This window comes from Calypte anna, chromosome 5A (assembly GCF_003957555.1).
Source record: "Calypte anna isolate BGI_N300 chromosome 5A, bCalAnn1_v1.p, whole genome shotgun sequence".
Lineage (NCBI taxonomy): Eukaryota > Metazoa > Chordata > Aves > Apodiformes > Trochilidae > Calypte > Calypte anna.
This window is the reverse complement of record NC_044251.1, coordinates 13,847,325-13,873,141: the sequence shown is the minus strand read 5'-3', so window position 1 is coordinate 13,873,141 and position 25,817 is coordinate 13,847,325. Positions and strand designations below refer to the sequence as shown.

At 38.0% G+C, this 25,817-nt stretch overlaps 2 protein-coding genes across 3 annotated transcripts in view; both read right to left on the bottom strand.

The window, feature by feature from the left end:
* Positions 1 to 11,001, bottom strand: part of AQR (aquarius intron-binding spliceosomal factor) — a 52,789-nt gene extending 41,788 nt beyond the window's left edge. The window contains exons 1-11 of the mRNA XM_030452434.1: positions 10,797 to 11,001; positions 9,873 to 9,929; positions 8,632 to 8,672; positions 7,644 to 7,679; positions 7,199 to 7,319; positions 5,914 to 6,054; positions 4,205 to 4,273; positions 3,665 to 3,765; positions 3,107 to 3,183; positions 1,762 to 1,826; positions 297 to 413 (exon numbers count right to left, since the gene is read on the bottom strand). Of these exons, the coding sequence (XP_030308294.1) occupies positions 297 to 413; positions 1,762 to 1,826; positions 3,107 to 3,183; positions 3,665 to 3,765; positions 4,205 to 4,273; positions 5,914 to 6,054; positions 7,199 to 7,319; positions 7,644 to 7,679; positions 8,632 to 8,672; positions 9,873 to 9,929; positions 10,797 to 10,880 (909 nt within the window). The 5' untranslated portion in view covers positions 10,881 to 11,001. The remainder of the gene's footprint in view (positions 1 to 296; positions 414 to 1,761; positions 1,827 to 3,106; positions 3,184 to 3,664; positions 3,766 to 4,204; positions 4,274 to 5,913; positions 6,055 to 7,198; positions 7,320 to 7,643; positions 7,680 to 8,631; positions 8,673 to 9,872; positions 9,930 to 10,796) is intronic.
* An 11,326-nt stretch (positions 11,002 to 22,327) lies between these two features.
* Positions 22,328 to 24,694, bottom strand: ZNF770 (zinc finger protein 770). Of its 2 annotated transcripts, XM_030452573.1 has the most exons (2): positions 23,345 to 24,694; positions 22,328 to 23,218 (listed from the first exon to the last, which is right to left on the bottom strand). In XM_030452573.1, the coding sequence occupies exons 1-2, from the start codon at positions 24,624 to 24,626 to the stop codon at positions 22,437 to 22,439; spliced, it is 2,064 nt and encodes a 687-aa protein (XP_030308433.1). In that variant the 5' UTR covers positions 24,627 to 24,694; the 3' UTR covers positions 22,328 to 22,436. The 2 variants fall into 2 exon arrangements, with proteins under 2 accessions (XP_030308433.1, XP_008493484.2); XM_008495262.2 differs by having other exon boundaries at positions 22,328 to 24,694.
* Positions 24,695 to 25,817: the final 1,123 nt, after the last annotated feature.

Sequence of the window (25,817 nt, the reverse complement as noted above, 5' to 3'; positions counted from 1 at the left end):
AAATGGTGCACAGAAGAATGCACTGTTGACAACTTCTGTTATTTGTGGGGTAAAGAGTGGCAGAAGCTGATGTCTTCTAGCTAGTATTTTTAAGAACTGTTCAAAAACAGGGCCAGAAATGCAAGAGCAGTCAAACACGTAAGTACGGGTAAGAAAGACCTACTGTTGGAAGGATTCAAATAAACATTTCAGGTTGCATCTGTCAGAAAAACTCAAATACCTGTCTTAACAAATAAAAAACAAAACACTTGCTGCACCAGAATGAAAAAGCTATTTTCAACAACTTTGTATCTCACCTGGGAGAAGAGATGACCTTCCTTCTCTCTTTTAGCCAGACTGGACAGGTAACAGTGAACAACAAGATGGGAGTCATCCAACACTGTATTAAACCATCGGCGTGTGGGAAGCAATGCCTGTGGTAAACAACCTCACATTAGTTCCAGCAATGCTGCAATATGTAAGAAATCCTGGTTTCAAGAAAGCCTATCAAGAGAGGTTATAGCACTGTTATTTTCATATCTAATACCCTGAACAGTTTCTCATATTAAAATAGCATTTCCATTTGCCAAGACACTGGGGTTTCAGTCAGGTAGGCTGCTATGAACACAGCTTTTTAGAGGACTTAAGAGTGTGGAACAAACTTGCCAGTAATAAAAGTGAATTAAAATAAGCAATTGTTGTAGTACTAAGTGTCTACATAATAACTGTGTGCTACAAAAGATAATATTAACCATTGTTTGAAATGGTTGTTTTCTATACTAATTTCATTAATTCTAAGCTTTTCTTTCTCCAGACTGCAAACTGTATTTCTTCTGCTATGGTAGGTTACCTTCTAAGGCAGTCCATACACTTTAATATCATACAACTATTCTGAAAAACACCTCAACATAGACATAAACCTTATTAAAACAGTACATGCAATAGAGGCAGAGACTAGGATTTACAGCTGATTTTTCTACTGCTTTTTATAGTCATTCAAATAAGCTTCATGAACTGCCCAAATCCCAACCTTCCCATAATAGCTAGTGAGAACCAACATTAAATATACTGCCTCTAAGCATTTAACCTAACAGCCAGACTAAAGTTTCAGAAAACTGTTTTATTTCAGAATATTCTCTAAATCTGACATTATTTTACGTAAATTGGTGCTCATGTGACAAAGTGTAACTAATGTCTAGTATTTTTCATCCTGGTGAAGCCTAGAATAGTCCCATCTTCTTAGTACCTGGTGAGAAATTCCACAAAACTTGCTTGGCTTCCTCTTATCCTGTAACATAACCTAGCTCATGAGAACTGTTACTTCTAAATAATCATTTCTAGTCAAATAGAAATAGTTTACATTTCAGAACTACTGACACTTTCTGGGACTACAACCTACCACACAAAAGATACTTTAAGTGACCTATTATATGACGGGAAGAACACTCCTAGGTTATTCCTAGTGGATTAAAGCATCACACATTTTCTTCAATTGCCAGCATTATTACCACAAGCCCAATTAAAAGTCTTCTTCACTGAGCTACTCAGAATCTTAGATTTTTCTAACAGCTCATCTAGTTCACAAATTTTACTATGTAGCTCCCAATGTGGATGCACTGCTACAGCTTCCTATTTACAGATGGATAAACACTATTAAGCAGCCACATGCACAGCTGGGAGATAGCAACCTGCTAATTGGAATAAGGCTCTAATAATGAATTTACACATTTAAGACCTAAAAAAGTATACCCAGAAACAGGTTAAAGCAATTTAATCACTTACCTCAAGATCCAGCATGAGTTCAATGAATCTCTCACAATAATGAACTTTGTCCATAGAAATAGGACCTAGATAGAAAAAACAATTTTTTTTGCAATTGATCCATACTATAATATATTTAGTTTTCAATTATTCTTTTAAAATGTAGCAAATGCTATGAATATACAAGTACTAGATTTTAACAAGATAAAGCTAACTAGCACATTATTCTCTTTCTGAAACATTTCTTTCACTTATGGCAAACCAGAAAATTTTTGGACATGAGAAACATTAAGAGAACCAGAGTTTCAGGAGGGATTTTACCCACTCTGAAAATAAAACAAAACAAACAAAAAAGCCAAACAAAAAACACAACTGAGATATACAAAAATGCACACTTCTACAAGATAACAATGATCCACTAAATTTCTTAAGAGCTTTTAACTCTGGGTACTCAAAAATACCTATTTACTCAAAAATATCTATTTAAAAGCTGCAATCAAGGGCTCCCAGTATTTTAAGGCACTCATGGGTGACTACTAAGCAGGCTTTAAGATCACATCAAAACACAACACGAAGTCTGCTTTAATTAGTAACTATTTCCTAAAGCCTCCAAAGAACCATTAGAATAAATCTTCTTAAAACAGGTCTGGCATAATTGGGAGAATAGAGGGGTCAATCAGTATTCTTTCTGAGGAAGTCACAGTACACAGAATTTCCCTTTGCATGTCACTTACGAGCTGAAGTTCACAAAGAGTTTAACAGCAAAAACCAGAACTCTGGGAAGTGATTTCACCCAAAATGTGCTGTACTTAGTCTTTTTTGTCAAAAGGCTAACACCTTCTTGTACAAACACTTTTCCTTTTTAAGTCAGGCAAGCATATAATTTTCCTTGTCAGAATGACTTAGAAATCAAGAGCAGTCAAATTTTACAAAATTTCACTTCACTTAGGCTTTGTTCTTAATCAACAGTACTGACAGAAAAGAGCTTTATGATATGCATTTATACCACCTGTTTAACAAGGCATCTATCTAAGTACATATGAAATGCTTTAATGCTGTAAGAAGGCTGAAAGCACACAATACAGAGCATAAGGACTCAGTTGTATTTTTTTACCAAGTTCAGAATGAACAAAAGAGGTTTGAAGTAGCTTTCTGATATTTAATTTTCAAAGCATATACAGATTTGAACACTAATTTTGATACAAAATCCATGCAGCCAGCCATGGATTTCACTGTAACTTCAACCAGATAACGTCTCAGATAACCTCAGGCTGGTATCCAAAGGAGTAGTTGGCTACAGCAAGAGAAAAAGAGCTGAAGACAGATTACCATGTAACAAACTAACTATCGTAAGAACAACAGTTACCTGAGACAGGTATTGACTTTAGCACAGCAATGAATTTCTGAATGAGCTGTGAAAGAAATCTTCTCTCCTGATAGGCTCTAAAATCAGATATATCACAAAAGCATTAATATTCCATAAATGCAGATAAATAAATAAATACCATAAAAACAATAAATACATATTTGATATTTTAATAATGTATAATTACTGTAACAACATATTATTTAATAAGCATATTTAGTACATAACAATTGCATTCTATCACTAATAAAAAGCTGCTTTTTATTTAAATAAATATTTAAAAATATTTGTATGTATTTATATAACAGTAACAGGCTGCTTTGAAACAAGTTGTTTTGATATGAAGACTTCTCTCCCTGAGCTCAGCAGACAGATTAGCACTTTTAGGCACAGAACTGATTAAGAAGCCCTGCTTCCACTTCCACAAAGTAACATGTAAACACCTATACCTTACCACATTGCAACACAAAAGTATTGAACATATTTATTCTAGCTTAAATACAATAAATGCATTAAGAGCTTTGGATTTAACTAGAAAAAAAGGTTCCTGTAACATACTGCTTTCTTGCCTCCTCATCCATTTTCTCATCATTTTTCTTAATGAGATTCCAAAACTTTTTTAGTTTTGGTGTCTTCTTCAGTTCTTGTTCCAGTCGTTTCTGAAATGTTAAAATGTTACTCAGTCACTAAGAACCCTGGTTTTCACAGGAGGTAAAAATACAACCCAGTTGTCTTATTAAAAAGAAAAGATATATAACAAGCTGAAATAAGCAGTTGTCTCAGACTAATGTCAATAATTTATCACTATAAAAAAAGAGTATAATACTGCCAGAAAGAGTCTAGCCATGTCATCAGCAGATTAGATGCCAGCTCCATTCCCCAGTCCCTGTGATCTCATGGCCTTGTCTACAAATTATACCTTGAAGCAACAAAGCTTAGTGCTAGGAAAAATTTTACCAAACACACAAAAATCTAATTCCCTAGCACTGCAGGCAGCTTTAAATATCAGACTTCAGTAACAATATTCCATAAAAATTCACATTACAGGACTTGGATAATGCCTAGAAGATTGCTTTGCCAGTTTAGTGTTACACTTACAGGTTGAAGAGCCATCCACATAGGTAAGGAAATGAGCTGCTGCACCTGACTCCTGATCAAATCCACTTCCTGTTAGAAAGTCAGAGACAGAAAAATGTGAGGGTTTTTTTAAACCTTATGTTCTCTCCTGTGCATCTCTTACAAAATATATTGATGTACATTACTGCCTGACAAAAGTACTTATGTTGTTGTATTAGATTTCACAGTTTCCTAACAGGAAACTGCTCAATAAGCCCTACACAATAACAGTTAAAACTGTTGCTGTAGTTTGCATTTTAGCTTCTTTTAATGGATTTTATAAGTTCCTTTTACTTCATCAAAGGCCCCATCCAAGTAACTCTTTTTACCTTAGAAGCTGGTGAGAACTCATGTTCCTTCTTCAGCCTTTTCTTGTTCTTAAACTGAATTTCCTTATTGTTGTCTCTATTTGTTTCTATGCTTTCTCTTCTGAAGCTCTTAATTTATCAATTTTCTCTCACTTCATCTACACTCTGCCCATTTCCTCAAATAATTAATTTGCTCTGTCATTCATGTAACTTCAGTTGTTCTTTTGTATGTCGTCTCTCCAACTCTGCCTATGATCTGGATCCACAAAGTTTTCTTTCTTTCCTAAACTACTGAAAAACTTCCTTTAACATCTTAAGTATGTCTTCAGACAAATGCTGCATTCCCAGCATTCTGAAACTTAAAACTTCAATGCTCCTTACTTAAAACACTACTGTGACCACTGTATTCTGCATTTCACAAAGAAGTGCAGCTTCTAATTGCAGGATGCTTTTACAAGCACCTCTTTACTGGCTTCCATACCATGTATGTGAAAAACATGATTTGCAAGCAGGATTCAATATGGTCACTATCAAATGCTCCTTTAAAAAGATGACCTGCTGTACCATGGCCACTACAGAAAAACACTACCTCAGGAAACTACACACGTAAGGTTCAGGATGATTACTGGCTCCCATAACCATTTCTAATTCCAGAATAAAATCATACACTTTCTAAATTGTTTTGCCTATGAGACATGATTTTGTTCTTTCCTTGTGCAGACCCTGATTTTGACTGATCCATCCTGTGTGCAGTATAAGTAAAAATTAAGAAAAAGCCCAGTAACAAGAAATGAGAGTACTGTTTCATATTACAGCTAATGTAAATTACTCTACACATTTGCTACTTAGGATGTAAAGCTGTGATTTTACTGTAGGTTGAGAACACAATTTGATCCAATGCTTACTTCAAGCTAATTCAAGAGAAGCACAGATATAAATATTATCTAAACCTAGCTCCAAAAGTGAAAAGTTACTGTCTTTCTCAGCACTTAGTGAAAATTATTTTGTGCAATTTCCCAGCCAAACTAAAAAGAGCAAGGTAGTTAAGTAACATGTTTTTAAGTGTAAAGGACCATTTTCTAATACAAATATGCATTTTTAAGCAGAGTTTTCAATACAAGTCTGCATATATGCCTTTAAATTACAGTAAGTGCCAATACTCCAATTTTGAGTTTCTTATATGACCTTGTGTCAGACAAAAGCAACATGATGAGAGGTAACACAAGAATCAAAAAGAAGGGTAAAAGCCCTCCAGTCTCTTCTTCTTCCTTAAATAGGAATTTTGCTTCATCTGTCTCATAAGAAGATACTGATCAAATGAAACTGCTATGAACTCAGAACCACATAAACACACTGGAAGTATTACAGTTACTTTTAACATACCAAACTATTGAAGCAGTGATCAAGGAAGAGCAGCAGGACTGTCTGTTCATGCAGAGAGTATTCACTGTCATTTTCAACCAACGACGCTTTCAGTATGCATTTGAAAAAGAAGGGAAAGTGTTCTGGCCTTTTTTTGAATGTCTAGGAATAGAAAATGAAATTGATTGAGTCAGGTTGATAAAAGCAAGTTCAATTTCCCATTACACTATGGGAATATTCATAGCTGACTACTGTCTTCTGCTTAGTCTACCACAGGTGATACACAGGACAATGTGAACAACACAAATGGAGTGGATTGTGTTGAGAGAATGTTCAGCTGGGGAATTGATAAGATTTTGTTCAAAATTATGGCAGCCGTTTTAGTGATCTTTAAAAAGCGAGCTGGCAAAACCCACCAGAATTACAGTTGTGCAATTCCCATTAAACTATCTCAGACAGAAAAAAAGATTTACCAAATAATCATCAAGACAAAATGGTTTCTTTACAGGGCAACCATGCACCAAATAACCAATTTAACTAGGTTGCCTGAGAAGCAACACATTCCTGTCATTTTGCATCACGTACATATGGCAGAACAAAAAAATCCACAGACATCATATAAGCATGTTGTTAATCCTTTGTAATAAATGCAGTGCCAGTAATGTCACTACTGCAGGAGTAACAGTAATGGTACCACTACTGGAGGAAGTGTGCTTCTGAAACAACACCTGTATAGAACTTTTAACTAGTCTCATGTTGTCAAGATAGCCTGTGAGAATTGGACTGTTTGTGGCAACACTAAATCATTTCTCCACCCAGTATAACAAAAAACAGTACACATAAAAGCAGAATAAGATATTATCTTAGTATAAAATTTCATGCAAAAAAGCTACAAAACATTATTCACAGGTTTTAAGCAAGACACTATTGGATGCTATGTTAAGACTACGTTAAGTGGTGTGTTCTTCTATTCAAAGACATAAAAATTCTTTTTTCTTTCATTATCAGAACAAGAACTCTGAAAATGCCTGACTTTTGTCAAGTGCTAAAAAAGCAAACTGCTGGTGATGGTATAAAGGCATCACACAACAGCACAAAAGACTTGGGCACCAGAAGGAATCAGGTGATTTTTCCATCCACCCATCGCTTTCTCCAAGAAGCAAACACATTTTAAAACATCATATGAGGCATTCCAGCTGAGGTACCATTTACTTTTAACAGTACAAGCTTTGCTACTTTCTGTCAGTATAAGTGAGCACAAGCTTGGATATCAAAGTCAATCCTGGCTATAATTGAAATTGGTTACCTCCCACGCAGGGACATTCTCTCTGAACTTCTCGTTCACCATACAGCAGATTGACATTAAATATGCCTTACTGGACACCTCTGGAGAATAATTCATCCACAGGTAATTTTCAAGGTACTGGCTGTGAAGAGACAAAGAATATTTCATTAGCTGCTCCCACCCACATAATCTGTCACTCATTTAAAAGAGCAGCAATCCACAAGGGGTTTTGCCTCCTTCTCCTTAAAGCCATCTTTATAGTTTGTGAGTAGTTCCTGAAGTTACTTCTCATCTAGGCCACTGAAGCAAAACTTGTTACTCAGTACTTGTTACAAGAGACAGCTGAGTTTCTTATGAGGAAGCACATTCACCAGAGGGTTTTCAAGTGTAACAAGTAGCCTATGTTCAAATTTACTTACAGGATCATTTGAAAAAGTAACTTACAACTTCACTCCAAGTAGCTTACCTGAATTCAAGAAGCATTATCTTTCTAATAGCAAACCTAAAAAGGAAAAGGTAACCAATTAACAGAGGAAAGACAGCTTCCTACATACATTTTTGCTCCATGGAAAACAGCTGTGTTTTCTCTTATTTTGTTAAACAACAAAACCTGCAGAAGCAGGTAATTCCAGGAATTATTTCTGGCCCCCATATCCATGCAAGTGCAACCAGTTCAGTGTAGAAGCCACTGCTCTAACACTATGGAAACAAAAGTTCATGAAGATTCATTAAACAACAAAATTCCCATTAAAAAATGCCAAACCATCTACATCTTTGAAATACAAACACCAACAGCCTTGAAAACAGAACTGCTAGAAGCAGAGAGTGTCTTCTACAAAATTACAACTACATATATAACCAGTTTGTGATTGTGTCTCTTCTTAGTGACTGGAAATGGAAGTTGCTCTGATCCTAGATGAAAACTTTTACAATAGTTTCGTGAATAAATCAGAGATTTCTCTCTAAAGCTCAAACTTCCTTTTATCTCCAAACAGCTATGGCTACAACTCTTCTGGACACACAGCTGCAGAATGCAGTTTATCTTGTATATTTTGTCTCCCCCATCTAAAACCACAATTAATTCAAATGAGACTTGACCTTTATAAACTTGGTAGCAATTATTAGGGGAAGAATAAAATGCTAGAGAAAGACACCAGCCTTCTATAACCATCACAAAAAAAACCAAACCACAACAGACTATCAGATCAAGCAACTAAACAGTACTACAGTCAACCATCACATTTGGGGATCATGATCTCATTAATTTCCTTTTTGCCACATTTGGACTTTGACATAATGTAATGATTAAATGACTCAAAATGCAGTCAAGCCATTTTCATCTACTTTCAACATGTTAATGCATTTTAAAATAGCCTATGAAACTTTCAGCATGTACTTCAATACAGATAATGTTGGAATGATTCTTTATGAGCAAAAGTGACCAGTGTACTTACTTTGACCTTACAATTTCTTTTGTATATACATCTTCAATAACCTATGGGAAAAAATATTTTAAAAAAGGTTAAGAATTGTATATATTTCATGAAGTAATTAAAAACACATTAAGATACCTTATACACTCGAAGTTATGTTAGTTACCCTCTGAATTACTCTCTGCTTATTACCATTTGATCAAAAATGTTGTACCAATTATGTCTGAGCACTGAAAAGTCCAAAAGCTTCACAGACATACATTTCCAAAAAGAAAGTGAATCAACTTTGAAGAAACTACAGAATGATAAGAGAACTGATAGGGCCCTCATTCAAGTCATTCTGAAGGAATAACCTGCATCTCACTAGGATTTTTGTATAAAAGCAAACAGATCTGAAAAACTTTTTACTGTTCATCTTTGGCTTCCCGTTCAATGTAAAGAACAGTCTTCAAGAGTAAAGCCTGCATCAATGCAGTTACCTGTTGTCACCGTTTCTTTAAAATTACATTTAACCAAATCCAGAAACTTTAACCTAATTTTTCCAAAGGGAATCAAAGAATCTAGGCTCTCTGTTGCACCAGGGACACACTCACATCATATGGCACAGAGATGCAATTCAGCTATTTATGTATGTCCTAGTTCTAACAATCCAGACAAACACTGCCACAAACACTACAAAGACAGTGAGTAAAATGAAGCTGGAATGGGAAATTCAAACAAATAGCCACACAAGAAATAAACCTGAAATTTAAGAACCCCACACTACAGAAAGCTTAAACAAAACCAAACACATCATGCCCAGTTTTAAACATTCAAAACACACACATTGCCCAGAGCAGCACCACAGTCATCAGCTCAAAACTGTCTGAAGAAGCATTTATACAGAATTACCCAGTTCAATAATACCTGCATCTTTCATCCTTCTTTGATTTCTAAGAGAAGTCCCTCCACAAACATTTTTTAATATGCAAGATGATGCTCAAAAATATTTTACTCTAATAAGTTCGAGCAAAATCAACTGAACAATTAGCATCCAAAAAACTGGTCTGCTACAGTACACCTTCAAACCTGTGTTTACACTTGTAAACTACAAATCAAAAGCAAACAATTTATAATTACTGCGTGTTAAGCAACCACTGACCTTCCAAGCTTTTATACTCCTATACTGCTATACAATATAAGAATAATTGAAGGTTGGCACATCAGAAAAGGGTTGAACTAATTCTTCTGCACCCCAACAACATTCCAGTAGAAGTACTTACCTTTAAATCAAAAGCCAATTTTTTCTTCACATGCGGAGCCCAGTATTTATTTGCTAACTACAAGGTGGAAAAATAAAGTAGAGGTTATATATACACATTTTCAGTTGTAGTAATACAGTAAGTCTATAGCACATTTCCTCTTCAACTATTTTCCTCTTCAACTGTCACAACTATTTTGCTTAATTTTGGCTTACGGTATCTAGAAGTAACAAAATTATGTTTTCCAGCAAGAATACTTTTCAACCATCTTTGGTTTTATGCTTAAACCTTTCCCAGTGGAGGTGTAATTCTCTGTAAATATTTTACATGTGTTGAGTGCTAAATAATAAACTGTTTTTCTCTCCCGTTACTTCCATAAAACCTCTCAAAAAGTATAACGATTTCAGAGGACCAGCAAGCTCCAGTTAACAAATTACTATACTCCCATCAAGGAATCTCACTAAGAACTAAATACGAAGGTCTAATATTTTAAAGCTGTTCACTGTAGCCAGCACCTCACTAAAACTCCTGAGCTACGGCAGGAAGAGTTTCCCAACCACTTTTATCCAAACTACTTCATGCTGGAGAAGCATCAGGAAAGCAGCATTCTCAGCACAAAACACGAACACTTGTATAAAACCACTTAAAATGCTCAGCTATAAGAAATTGCCACCAACTTGTCAGGTGCTAGAGCAACGCTGAGTTATTCTGCAGTGCTGCTCTTGTCCCATCCCGGAGTCCATCCACTCTTATGCGGAGCACCGGCGTTAAACTCTCCTCACCCATCACACAACAACCTTTCCTTTTCCCTCACACCCACGGACTGCAAACTCTCTTTTAACCACGGAGCTGCCTTCGCTGCCGGAACAGCCTCTCCGGCACCTGGCTCCAGCCACGGGAGAGGCGGCCCGGAGACCCCCGGAGGCCGTTCCCCCCCGGCCCTACCTGTGTCACGTACTCCGCGTTGATCTGCGAGACGGTGGGGGCCACGATCTTCTTCGGCGGCGCCGAAGACGCCGGCGCCGCCATGGCAGCACCGTCCCCACAGCCCTTGGGCGCGCCGCCAACTCTCCTCCCGCCGCTCCCGGTCCAACGCGCCGCAGCCGGGCTGCAGGCCGAGCCGAACCGGAGGCTTAACCCAATCAACCTCCGGGCAAAGGGAAGCCGAGGACGGAGCGCTTCCGGGGCGAGGAGCGCCAGAGCGGCAGCGGAGAGGGAAGGGCGGCGGCTGCGCCACCTGGTGCGGCCTCCCCGCTACTGCCGCCCTGAGGCAAAGGGGAGGTGAGGGGCGCCCGGGACGTGCTCTGGCGGCCGCGCTCAGGGCCCGTCCCGGGGCTGCCGAGGTAGCGAGCCGGCTGATGGGCCCGGCCGTCCTCGGCAAGACATCCGCCCTTTGCAAGGCGCGCCAGAGGAGGCTGTGGGAGCCGGTAGAGTGCGACGAAGGAAGAGGGAGGTGATAAATGCACTGAGATTGCTTTCACACTCCCCCTCCAAATGCTCAGCTTAGGGTGACTCCTTATGTTGTATGATTTATCCGAGCGGAGGTTTCCGTCCATCTGACGTGGGGAAGAGCCGCTCTTACTCCCCTCAGACAAACGCCGCTGAGGCCCCAGCATGTGATGCTGCCTGGCCGGCCTCCCAGCGGGGGAGAGGCGCGGGCCGGAGGGAAGAGCCCCTCGGTCCCGGCAGTCAGAGGTTTGGTAATGATTTAGAGCACTTTGCAATTAAATCATTCTGTTTGGTAAACAGAGAAATTGAAGAGGACAGCAAGACTCCCCAGAGAGGTTACACTGCTTTGTTTCTGTGCGCATTACCCAGCACCTGCCACTCAAGTACTTCAAACTGCCAGGCTGATAGAGCTGAGGTCTATTTGAATATGACCTCCTTTGTTTTGATACCAAGGTGATCTCCATTTCATTTCTTCAAACGGAGGTTAAACTAAATATTCTTTTTGAAGTTGAGTGAGGATGTACAATGGGAATGGAAAATGTAATGACTGTGCCTTGCACAGGATCAGACAGTGGCTGCATTCAAATAAATATGCCCAGTGCCTGCCTTTGCTTTCAATGAATCAGAATTTTTAAGTTTTCCTTGGAAAAAAACAAAAAAAACCCCAAAAACAAACAAAAACCCCAAAAACTAACTAAAATCAAAAAGTTGCATAAGCACTGCTAACAAACGCTGTAAATAACAAGGACTGAGCTCTGCCTGTCTACTGTTTGAAACCTTTGGAGAGATCTGTATGCAAAGCTGTTAAAATACACCTAAACAAATGTCATATCTTGTCTGGTGCTTCAACTGTGATAAAAATGAGTGTATGAAGGTGCTTCAGATTAAATTAATCAACCCACAGACTGCAGATACAGAGGAAGACAGATACTACGATGGGAGTCTAACACAGACCACCCAGCCAGGATCACGAGGCAGAAAAAATACTCTATAGCAGATGGGAGAACTCTCACAACCACTGATGCCTTTTTCTTGGGGGGAACTTCAACTTACCAGATGTCTGCTGGAAGTAAAATTCAGCAGAGAGTAAAGAGTATAGCGGGTTTCTGGAGTGTGTGGGAGATGGCTTCCTAACACAGCTGGTGAGGGAACCAACTAGGGAAGACAATCCATTGGACCTGTGTTCTTGTGAAAAGAGGGCTTGTGGGCAATGTTATGGTAGAAGGCCATCTTGGGCATAGCAATCATGAAATCGTAAAGTTCTTTAATTCTTGGAGAAGAGGGAGGTCAGAAGAACTGCTACTTTGGACTTACAGAGAGCACACTTCGGCCTGTTTAGGGGAGTGGTATACAGAGTCCTTGGGAAGCAATCCCAAAGGGCAAAGGAGTCCAGGAAGGCTGCGTGCTCTTTTAAGAAGGAAATCTTAAAGGTATGGGAGAAGGCCATCCCCAGGTGCCAAAAGATGAGCCTGTGAGGAAGATAACTGTCCTGGCTGAACTGAGAACTTTGACTGGAACTCAGGAAAATAAGGACAGTTTATGGCCTTTGGAAGGGATAGGTATCTCAGGGTGACTAAAAAGACATCATTAGGCTATGCAGGAAAAGAACTAGAAGACCCAAAGCCCAGCTTGAAATTAATCTGGCTACTACAATGAAAGACAATAAAAAAGTTTCCATAAATATATTAGCAACAAAAGGTGGGCTAAAGAGAATGTCCATCCTTTATTTGATGTGGGGGAAAACAGTAAAAAAGGATGAGGAAAAGGTTGAGGTACTTGATGACGTCTTTGCGTCAGTCTTTAGTAGTAAGACCAGTCGTTCTCTGGGCATCCAGCTCCTGAGCTGGAATACAGGGATGGGGGGAAGAACGAAGCCTCCATAATCCAAGGGGAAATGGTTTTTGATCTGATACACCACTTAGACACACACAAGTCTATAGGGCCAGGGGACATACAGCCAAGGGTACTGAGGGAGCCTGCAGAAGTGCTCACCAAGCCTTATCTATCATCAGTTCTGGCTGACTGGGGTCATCCCAGCTGACCGGAAGTTAGCAAATGTAACACCTATGTACAAGAAGGGCCAGAAGGAGGATCCAGGGAGCTACAGACCTGTCAGTCTCACCTCAGTGCCAGGAAAGGTTAGGGAGCAGACCATCTTGAGTGCCATCACATAGCACATGCAGGACAAGCAGGCAATCAGGCCCAGTCAGCATAAGTTTATGTTGCAAGGCAAACCTCTCTTAGGGCACAGCACTCTGAGGTCCAACAGGCGTTCCAGCAGAAACTCACAAATAGCGCTCTGAGTCTGTTGCCCTCAGGGCTGACCAGCCTGGATCAGTGATATTGCTCCAGATTTGACTGACCTCTCTGCTGGCTTGCTCAGGACTGAACTGAGCCTGTGAGTTTGAGCCTCACCTTTTATTGGCCCCTTAATCCTGCTCATGCGCAGTTGGGGTCCACCCTAATCAGGCACAGGTGGGCTTAACACAAGCTCATGCCCACTACCTGGCAATTAGTGGCACCTGGTTGCCTCATCTCACTACAAGTTTATGAAAAGCACATTGAGCTTGACTGCTATGATCTTCCATGACAACATGACCTGCTTAATGGATGATGGAAAAGCTGTGGATGTTGTCTACCTAGACCTTAGTAAAGCCTTTGACACAGTTTCCACAGCATTTTCCTGGACAAACTGGCTGCTTATGGCCTGGACAAGTGCACTCTTCACTGGATAAAACACTGGCTGCATCCAGAGAGTTGGGGTGAATGGAGTTAAAAACTGGTATCCCTTGGTGGCAATGTCAAATAAACTGATGAAGATTTCTTCCCTATAAATAATGCACAAAATATTTCTCTCCAAGGTCTATTGTTTAGTTACAGACTGCTGTGACAGTAGGACACCAAATTAATAACAAAACATAAATTAGTCCTCTGGCAAAATGCATGGCTTTCAAGCCTTAAGAGTGGCTGAACCTTTAAAGAGGAGTAGTGGTGGTGAGACCAGGCATGATGAAACCAGTGTTGTACCTGTGTCCTCATCTGCAGTGCTCACCCACCTCACAACAGTTTGTTAAGACTACTCTCTTGAATGCTACACTCAGTTTCCCCCAGTGTAGTGGTACATCTGTGACTTTTCACCCCAAACTGCTTTGTAGTCAGGGGAAAGATAAAAACTGTCCCCACAGCCTTCTGTGAAGTTCTCCATCTTTCTTGACTCATTGACTTAACACATCAAGAAAATCAAATATTCTTTCTCTTCAACAATCTGTTAATTCATTCATGAAGACATGTATTATTTAAAAAGTCACACATTTGAATAGATGCAGTTTTCAAGACTATTAGTAATTTCTAGGCTGCGTACAGCCCTGGTCAATTTATATTCAATGCTGCTTTCTTGCTTAATTACCTGTTCTTCTTTTGGATGCTTGCCCTTCTGTACTACTGTAGCCAGGAAAAATATCCCTTTCTCCTCTTCTTCATAAACTGCACAAGCCAAGGTCATCAATAAGCTGGCCAATTGTTGCTTTTATCTCCATGGTACTCTCTCAAATACATTATCAGTGGGTCAGGAAGTGTTTAGTTATTATCAGCAGGGGTTGAGCCTACATTCTGTCCAGCCTAACTGTTAGATTTTTTTAGCTTCTACCTAAATGTCACAGGAAAAAGTCATAGAAATTATTTATTTCTAGCAATGAAAAATCTGAAAAAATAATCTATAAGGATTTCTACTATTAATTGATTTTAATGTTTGCTATTGGTCTTCACTGAGACATGACTAGCAAAACAAGATTCACCTGATACATAATTCCAATATAAAAATAGTTTTATATAAAAGTTGTTTCCCTTTTCCAGTTTCTCTTTTACACAAAACCAGAGATTTATCCTTTGAATCTCCCATCTTTCAGTTTCTTAGACATAATTAAACACAGCACTGAGTGAAGCAGACTCAGTATGGATACTATATTGCACCTACGTAATACTTGGTGGGAAAGCTTTGTTCCAAAGCAAGTAACAGACACCAGCACTGCCCTTAGGGTGCAAAATGGCATTACCTTGGTTCCTTCAAAACTATGAACAGGCATCAGCTTATTCATTATTCTGCAAGCAGTCCTTGTTTTAGGGACCAATGATTCCCATGGTCACTCCAGGAGGGCAGCAGCAATTTCGCCTTGGCTCTTGCTCTCTTGAACACTGGGGTGGATACTGTCGCAACTCTACTCTCTCTCCTAAATTCCCAGCCTCCAAGCAGAGGACAGACTCTGTTCCTTCCTAACACTGCACTAACAAAACAGAAAAGCAGCTCACTGGACACAGTGTCAAACTGCTCCAGGCTCTCCCACCCAAGGGTTGCTCCAGCAGCACAGTTCCAAGCTTGGCTTGAAGCTCCAGCGCATGATAAAGGCTGCTGAGTCTGCCCTGCATTAGTCCTCATAGAGACACAGGGGCCTCTTCTTCCTTCCAAAATCATTGAATGTGGCTATGCTGCTTATGAGTTTTTACCCTTTTCTATGTATGTTGAATACTCTTTGATCTTGGGGTATATAACTCATAGGCAAAGAGAAGTCTACATTATTTTTTTCCAAAAGGGAACAGCAGTTCTTCTGACAGTAGCATTCTATATGCAGAATATCAAAAACACATAGGTCCTCACATTGGCTGAGTTGGCTGAATTTTTCTTTTCCTGTGCACAAGGCAAGAGTATCAAGGTGGTCCAGGTGATTTGTAATAGAACTGATTCTCAAGATTGAGATCTAGATATCTGGAGTGCATCTTACTGCTGTATGGGAATTTTTTATCAATGTAATATAATTGCATAATGCTAAATGCATAAGCTTAGCTTTGGGGAAATACCTACTGCACGATGGAAGCCTTAATTTAGGGCAGATGAATTCCAGCCCCAGTGACATGATGCCCTAAGTTGGGTAGGCTTTCTGTGCAGAAAGGCTGCAAAGCTTAGGAGATTGAATCTCTAAAAATCAGCTTTCACCTCCCACTTGTTGTGCTTTCCACCTAACACCAGGTTTTTTTGAGAGGCATCCCTGTTAAAAGCTCTGAAACAGAAAGCCACGAACATGAGAAGTTCCAGTCTCATCATGTTTATGTACAAATTTGCACACAGAGATTTTCTTCTGACCAAAGAAGGAAAGTGACTGTGGATATGCAGCATTTTGAATTATTACTTGCTAAGTTAATGAAGTAAGTGGGGTTTTTTTAACCATGGGAAATGAATGGCATAGAAATGGAATAATACGTACATTATTCAAACAAGATCAGGAAGCTCCTGTGCCTCTTACCTGTTGAAATGATGGACAAAACAGAGATTTAACCTGCTTTAAGGTAAACATAATTTGGAAAAGCTTCTCAAAAAAGATCAGAGGATTTTTCAACATGTAAAAAAGCTTAGGCACAATGACAAGGGTTATTCATTTGGTTATAGTCTATCCTTCACAGCAGTTAATATTCACAAAAATTAAATGTTCAGCCTGTTCATTATAGTTTTAATTACATTATGTTGCTTTTACTATTTTATGTGCTTTTTTATAGTCCAAGAGTTTGTCACTGTGTTCATCTCATTAAATATGGGTACTCACTCAGTAAATATGTGTACTTCCACTTGGTAAATATGGGTACTTTCAAAAATGATGCCTCAGTTCAGTAACAGATGCTTCTTAAATTATTTAGAATTTTAAAGTGTAAAGAAGCCGTCAGTAGCATTCTGATTTGTGTGTAAATATTTATTTAGCACACATTCTGGCCAATGTACTGCCCTTGATTTTTGTGCAAAACTTACAGTAACTTCAATGGAAATTCTGAGCTCATGACTAGAGAAAAATATGGTTAATTCAGCAACCCAGCTGCTTTCATATCCCAGAATAGCAGGCAGTGCCTCTAGTGAAAGAGGTGGGGAAATACGGGACTTGGTTGTTCGTAGCTTTCTCTTGCTGGGCTCACATTTGCCTTACAGCTCAGGTCAGAGCAGACTTTGGGCTGTTCTAATTCTTTTCCCAGACTTTAAGCAAGGTTCCTACCAACTGGAGCAGAACAGTGCTATGAACATAAGATGTCAATTTCCAGTGAAGCTCTAGAAATACTTGCTAGAAATCCTGTGAGAGACTGTTGTGATAAAATTCCTGTGGCACAAAAAAATTGAGATAAATCTGTTTGATGGAAGAACTTGAGGCCTTCATCACTGAAATGAGATTCTAAGGCAAATAATTTTTTTCTGATAGTGCTAGCATGAGAAATTTTATGGAAAGTTGAGTCTTACTTGCAGAGTCATGGAAAAGTGGATTCTTGATCACACATCCTTTCTCACAATATATATACATATATATAAACAGATTGCAGATAAAACGCAAGTATATTTAATATGCAGCATAAACCTTAGTCAAGAGAGTACAATTTTAAAATGCTGACACCTACCTTAAGTCTCCTAAAGTTTTCATTCTTGCCTTTCTCCATATTTTCTAGCCTTTTGGAAGACATTTGTTTAGCATGACAAGATTTCAAGATTTTAAGAAGATAAAATGGTAGTAAAACAGAATACCTACTGAAAACAACAAAACTCACCCTGGTGTAATAAAAAATATAATTTCTTTTACTTAAAAATAATTTTTACTGTGACATAAATTAATATATAACAAATTATTTCAGCTTGTTGGCAAATTGACATTTTTCCTTTGTTTATTGCACAAGCCTCAGACATGTTATTGGGTGCTTTTGAGGGGATCCTTACAAAGCCATTCTCACTACCCAGCTACCTATTACTAAAACCCAGAGTATAAAATATGAAATAAAGTTTCTCTAGGTCAGCAAGCTAATTTTGCAAGCACATAGTAAGCACTAAAATTTATACTCTTTTTAAAATGGAAAAAAAAAAAAAAGAAACGCAGCAAATTTGCTGATGGTGTTTTCCTCTGTGTCAACAGAAAGTGAGTACTGGGCATTAGGAGTACACGTGGGAGACAGCATCCAGAATTGTTTTCTTTAGTTTAGGAATAGAATTAACTTTTACAAATAGCAATGGCCACATCATTCTCTGTATTCCCCTCCCTCACTATGTCATCAAGGCAAATTGCAGTGAAGCAGCCACAGGAAATGCTGACAGCCACCATTTATTTCCATTTGTTCTTTCTACACTTTGAGTGAAAATGACAACCCACAACCTGCACCATAGCTGGTCAGCTTCTCAAATCCTCAGGCACCATTTTGCTTCCCATGGCAGCACATGAGCAACAAGCAGCTCTGTGACTCTCCATCAGTCACATAAGGAATTGCCCCGATCCATACAAATTGGGATCAGGGATATTGGAGGGGATTTCAGTGAAGAGGAAGAATTTCAGCTGCGTATCCCAACTGCGTATCCCATCAGGTGTGCAGAGGAATCAAGTCACACAGCAGAGCCATGAAGCAGACAGGAACTGGAATGGCAGAGTACAGAAGTTGAACACCATTCAAAGACTTGTGAGAACTCAGGGCAGACATAATGACACTTTCATGTTAAAATGGCAGTTTCTGAAAATTATCAGTTCTTTTCATGAGTGATTTTGTTGGAATAAGGCTGACTTCTCCTCAATAAAACTTCCATGGACTTTGAAGATTCAATTTTTTTTACAGATGCTAAAAAAGATGCTTTTAAAAGCTGCTCGGCAGAACTAGTCATTACATGAAGAAGTGGAATTCATTTGCTCACTCTGGACAAAATAAAAGTATATGAAAGCACAGAAAAGTCACTTGTGTAATTTCAGTTTTCCTTTCAGACTGCCTTTCAGACACGCCTCATCCATAGCCACTGGACCATAAAACTGGGCTATTAAGCTAAAACTTGCACTTTAAAATTCTACAAAACCTTATTCTAGTAAAATGAACCATTACCACTTTAGTTATTTTAGGAGATTTATGCATTTCCAATACTATTACAAGGAGCCATTAGAAGGATCAAATCCATAGTTCTATTGATTTAAGAGTCATTCAACTGTATTTATCTAAGTGTTACTTGAGTGAGCTACTGCTGCAAGAATAAGCATTCCAAAGTTTGACTTTTATACAAGAAGACAGCCAGGAAAACCAAATATTAGATCCAGCATCCCAATCTGAAGCCTAATGTCTCATTAACTTCAATTAAGTTTCTCTTGGGTCTATCTCCCATTTGCTTTGCTAACTTTTCCTGTTGGCACTGGCTATAATAGTGAGAGCAGATCAGGAAAGTAAGAAAACATTCAGTAAGACATAGCTACAAAAGTGACTAAACACTTATTCTGTGTTTTATGATGTTTTTTTTTCCTTTTTGATTTTTCCCTAGACATATATGGGAATATTTATATACATTCTACAAGTTTTGACTTTCTGCAAAGATTGCAAGGATAGCACAGGAAAAAAAAAGTTATCTCAAGACAATGTCATCAGTTAGTACTGTACTCCCAGTGTATTTAGTATTGCATACTTTATGTGTCTTAAAAAGAAAACCAAACACATTTATCTTGTTCTGCTTCTTTTAAATATTTGGCTCTTCTTTTATTCCACATAGAACTACCTCAAAGCTGAATCAATGCTGAATACATCCAAGTTCTCCTTGGGGAGAACTCAGTATTAACACAGGAGGACACACTATTTTCCTGTTTATAGATTGCTTTGGTTCTGCATGTACTTTTAAAAAATACCACTATTTCTGTACTTTGAAATGATTACTCTCAGTCACCAGTGCATTCTAACAAAACCACAGACAATGTCTGCCACCACAGACAATGTCTGCCACCACAGATACTTGAAAAACTGATGGTCTGAACTTGCATGAGACACTATGGACACGACTGACATAATAATGAATAACACAAAATATTATTGTTAACACTGAAAAATCCAATCTAGCTCCTGTTCTCAAAGGTAAAGGGAGAATTTCACTGTTAACTTCAAAAAACACAGGATTTCAAGCTTAGGTATTTTGTTTGTTTGTTAGCTTATTGTTGGTTTTTATTTAGAAACCTCTTTATCCCTTCTGGCTAGTTCATGCTATAATCCCCCCAAAGCATAAATTTAGACTGGCACAAAACTTTTCATGCAGGGGTAAAGAGCCAGATAAAAAAATGGGTGCTTACTGCCCTTCTGAACCCCCCTGGGCCCCAAAGATTACATGAGTTTCCCAATAAGTCAGGTAGTAACACTTTCTATGTGTGTCTCTGCATCCCTGAAAAGTAGCTTTCTATATTACCTTCCCCTCATTTTAGTCAAATTGATATTTCCAAAACACACCAGGTTTAGTGTTTTCTAACCATTACTCTCAAATACAGCATTTTTTTTAATTACTGACTTTTTAAGAGAGATCTTACTATCTTTAGACATATTTTCATTTCATTTCTACAACTAAAAATATCTGAAACAAAACCTACTGTTCTAAAATGCAAAGTTAGTTATTTTAATATGCAGTCCTAAGCTTTTCTACATATTGAATGTCATGGAGTTTGAAAACTCTGGGTTGCACATAATGCAAACAAGAAAAGTACAAGATAAATAAAATAGTTTATTACAAGTATTTTAGGTGAGCTCTACAATACGTTTTTAAAACATTTTATACAGTATTCTGTCTTTCAATATGAAACAATTCATGTAGGGAGAAAAAAATCTCAATATATAAACATTATTAATGTGCTGAGTTCATCTATCATATAAACCCCACAGTAACTACAGACTGCTTTTGAGTGTCTTTCCTTGTTTTATTCTCTCTGAAAACAGGAAAGAACAACATGTATACAAATAAAATTAAAATTCCCTTCAGCATTCACTTCATTTATACCAAATACTACAAAGCTCATGCTACAGAAAAATCTGTTCTTCCAAACATTTCCAAAATTAGAAAAAACAAGGCCATTTTACTTAAATAAATATGGTTCTTTTCAAATAGTGAAAAGAACGTCTTGTATCATATATATATTTTAATTTAGTAATAGGAGTTAAAATGTTAGGTTTCAATTTATCAGAAGTTGCATAACAGAGGTATGCAACTACCTAAAAGGTAGTTTTTACAGAGGGAAAAAAAAAAAGCAAACTTCATTCTTGTTCATAATGAAGAAAGCTCCACTGCACTTAAACTTTTTGCCAGCCCCACAGGCACAATGGGCAAGGCTCTCTACTGATCAGAAACTATAGTTATAGATTCTATTAATAAAAAATCAGAATTACTTAATTTGAGTGAAAGGCAATTTTAAGTCTCTTGTATTTAATGTAATGAGAACATGACTTTCCACAAAACTGCTCGTCTGAGTTATTAACACATTGCAGAGAGCATTTCTTTTACTGGTGCAATATTCACACGAGAAGGAGATTGGAACAGACAGTAAGCCCATTTGTAATGTTAATGATAATGTCTTTTTTCTTGCAGCAAAAAAGTTTAGTATAAATTGGCTGAAAAAGCTAGAACAGGCAAGGGATATACAAAGGACTAGATAGAATGATGTGGTGAAATGGATTAATTGATTATAAACTGCTATTTTTGCTTTATCTACTTATATTTTATCATAACAAGGGAAAAGATCTAATTCCTCATTCACACAACTCCAAGCATATTACAAAAGTTATTTTTTTCCTGTTAACTGTTATATTATACCACATAAATATTTTTTCTAATTGAACTTTACTCCTTTTTCTAAATTTGTTTTCATCTTTTATCTAAAAATAGGTTGTTTTTAAAAGGATTAAATATATACAGCAAGTGTCATGTGTTTGCAACACATAGGGAGTCAGAAGAAAGTAAAAGGACCATTTTTTCTGTATTCTGAAAATTACCTTTTTATCTTTTCTGATAGTTATCAGTAGAGAGCATGCCATAAAATACAATATGGGAAAAGGTATAACTTTTAAAATATCTGATTCATGAAGTGCTGCAGATTGCTGCAACACTATTAATGCAGTAAAAACGTATATTTACAAATTAATTCAGTAAAATAAAAAGTGACTTTTTGTTGCTTGGTTTATGCATCTCACATTCATCACAAATTGTATCAAGCAGACACTTCTGAAGACAGTAGATTAACTCTTCACCAGGTCATCTCCATAACAGGAAAAGATAATCTCCTTCAGTCACTTGCTGGTATAATACAAGCCTTTTAATGATTTTGCAACCAAAAAATTTAATATATCATTTCATAGTGCATTATCCAGTTTTGATAAAAGCAATATATTCTCTGGCTGTTGCTCAGAAGAACTCATCTTTAAGCTCTCCTTAAAGTGAATAAGGCAATGTCTTTTCAAATGTGGGGCCTGTCTGAAACTTTTCCCACAAACTAAACATTCAAATGGCTTCTGTCCAGCATGCATTACGTAATGCCTTTTAAGCTTAGAAGGTGATCTGAAAGTTTTCAAGCAGATGCTGCATTGATACAATTTGTTAGCAACCTCACTTTTTTCAGTGCCTTCAGAAAAACCATGCCAATAATTGTAACAGCTTTGCTCTGCTTCCAACGATTTACTACCCGAATAGGGCTGTGTCTTTCTACCACTGGTCTCAAGAACCAAGTCCCCAGACTCAGTTTCGACTTTGATTTCAGCTGCTTGGTTTGCCTGAATGAGCTCCAGTTCCTGAAAGCCAGATTCCTGCGAAGCTGTTTGAGAATAACCCGAATAACCCAAAGGCTGAGAAGACTTAAATTCAATGTGATCCCCCTGACGATTGAAAAGTTTGTTCAGATTTTCAAATTCTACCTGGCAAACAGGGCTTTTACAGGTTCTCTTTTCAGTATGGGTGAGCTGATGTCTTTTTAAGTGAGCTGACTGTCTAAATGTCTTCCCACAAACATCACAGCCAAAGGGTTTCTGTCCCGTGTGTATAAGATAGTGTCTTTGAAGTTTGGATGAAGACGGAAAGATTTTTTCACATCTGTCACATTTACACACTTTGTGTCTATTATGTATATTTTTAGCAGAAGCTGAAAAAGAACAGTGAAATATTTCAGGATTATCAAAGAAACCATCATCTGATGAACCATAAAAAGCATCATCTTTATTATGCAGTGAATCGTGGATGTTTAACATGCTCTCACCAGCAAGCATACCTTTTAAATTCATTCCAAAGTCGTGAGGTTGTGGGTGCTCTTGCCAAGGTAATGGCACAGCAAATGTTCTTTTCATCCGATTAGGGAGTGCCTTGTGCATGTCAAGCTTGCTGTGGCAATCCTTGAAAGGTTTAGTGGAAGCACGCTGCTCAGAACGCTGATCTCCAGCTGCAACCAGGTCAGGACTTTTAGAGTGACCCGATTTTATTTTTTTGCTGTCAGTCTGAGAAAAATCTGTTGATTTTCCTCCAGTACGCTTCCGCTTCCTTAGAATCTTATTTTGCACGATGCTGGTGTGGCTGCGTGCTGTTGTACCTTTACTTGAACTTTTGCCATCTCTCAGATAACATTTGTGCAAACTTAGAACCTGCTCCGTTTCAAAACACTGCTCACATGCTGGGCACTGGAAGGGCACAGTATAAATCAAGTGAGCATCATGTGGGTCATTCTCCTGTGACTTGTAAGTGTCAGCATTTGTGCAATTCTCCCTCTTTCTTTCCCACAGGTTCTCTAGTTTGGGATATTTAAGAGTCTTTGCTTTGCATAAAATATTAGGGAAAGTCTTATTTCTGGCATGGAGCTGTTTGTGCTTCACGAGTTTGCTCTGTACTTTAAACCCCTTCTGACAAAAGCAGCACTGAAAAGGCCTTTCCTCTGTGTGTGTGAGCTGATGAATTTTCAAGTGTGTTGACTGTCTGAAAGATTTACCACATGAAGAACACTTGAAAGGTTTCTGGCCAGTGTGAATGAGGAAGTGTCTTTCTAACTTAGATCTTGATGGAAATGTCTTGTTACAGGAGTCACAAGCATGGATTTTCTTTCTCCTGCTGGCACCATGTAGATGATCTGCCTTCAGGCACTGATGCAGCATCCACCTCTCTTCAGTTGTAAAAGATTTCCAGCACATAGAACACTGGAATATGCCATAAGTGACCCTGTCTTGCTCAAAATTCACAGAGTCTTCTGCTTGACTGGTATCATTCTGATAATTTTCATTATGAAGCTGCTGATGCTTTAAAAAAGTGATTAAGTTCTTGAAGTTTCTATGACAAACAATACACTTGAAAGGAAGATTGTGGGTTAACTGGTGCCTCTCCAGGTGGACTAGCTGCCTAAATGTTTTATGGCATACCTGACATTCAAAAGGCTTTTGACCAGTATGGATCAGGTAATGCCTAGCTAATTTTGATGGCGTTTCAAACTGCTTATAGCAAATGTCACAAATGTATCGCTTTTTCTTGGGGATCCGATCAGCTGCTACACACTGCTGAACTTTTAACATTTTGAAAGAGTAGTTACACCTTGCTTACTCTTAGCTTCTTCAGATCGGTGTATCAAGTGAAATCATGGATTGCATACTAAGAAGGAAGACTGTAGAAGCAGCAAATTTTCATAGGAGAGATATTCTTAACTCCCACAGGTCCCTAAAATGAAAAACAGAGTATTATTTTAGCCTACATTAATACAGAATTGCCCAAGTTTGTCTTGTTTTCTATGTAAGAGACCAAAAGCATCTAGATTAAGGTAAACTAAATCGGGAATATTCTAAAATGCTTTCCTCACAACAGAGTAATCTCTTACATTACATGATCCAAAAGAACTAGACTACTTTCTAGCAGAAACAAACAATTCTATGTCATCTGTGCTGTAACACAGATATTGTTTAGTCCTGTATGTTTCTTCCAAATAACATATGGTTCATCTATCATATGACATGTCAGTTATATACAAATAAAGCATATTTGTGCAAACAAAATCCACAAAACTTTACTGTAGTACATTTCAGCCCTTCACCAGGGTTATTACTCCCAGATACAGTACTTATGAAGACAAAAGACAGAAGAATTAGGGATTCTTGGGCTTTAGAAATAAAAATTGAATGCAGTGTTAGTGAGAAGTAGAAATTAACAATAAATTGAAACTAAGTACAAAGTTATTATGCACATTTCTGTATCTTAAAAAACTATGTCCTGCAGAAATAGTTGTTTTGTTTTCTTTATCTCAAAAAGGCAAACACCAGAACCAGCCAGCAAGAGCAGCAACCATAAAACACAACCAGAATGAGGATAACCCCCAAACAAGACTGAATACACACTATGTTCACTATCTCACTATAGAAGCAGAATATCAGAGGTGTGATACCCAACCATGCATATACTCTAAAGTCATCACAAACAGAGGTCATTAGCAGAATTTATCATTAATATTTCCATTTAAACTAAAACAATTAAGTTTTAATTTTCCTTCAATTTTCAGAGGACACACACTTAGGCAAGTTGCTGTTTCTCACTGAAGTCATAATTTCTTGCAGACATGGAACAGTAATTTTGTAAGTACCCCAGTGCATGAAAAGTTATTAAAATATTCATAGCAACAGCAACCTCAAGCAACCATTTAGTCCAAGACTTCTACTGTATGTCAGCTCATGTCTAGACAGCCTCCAAAGTGGTCTTCATAACTTTTGCTGAAGGAT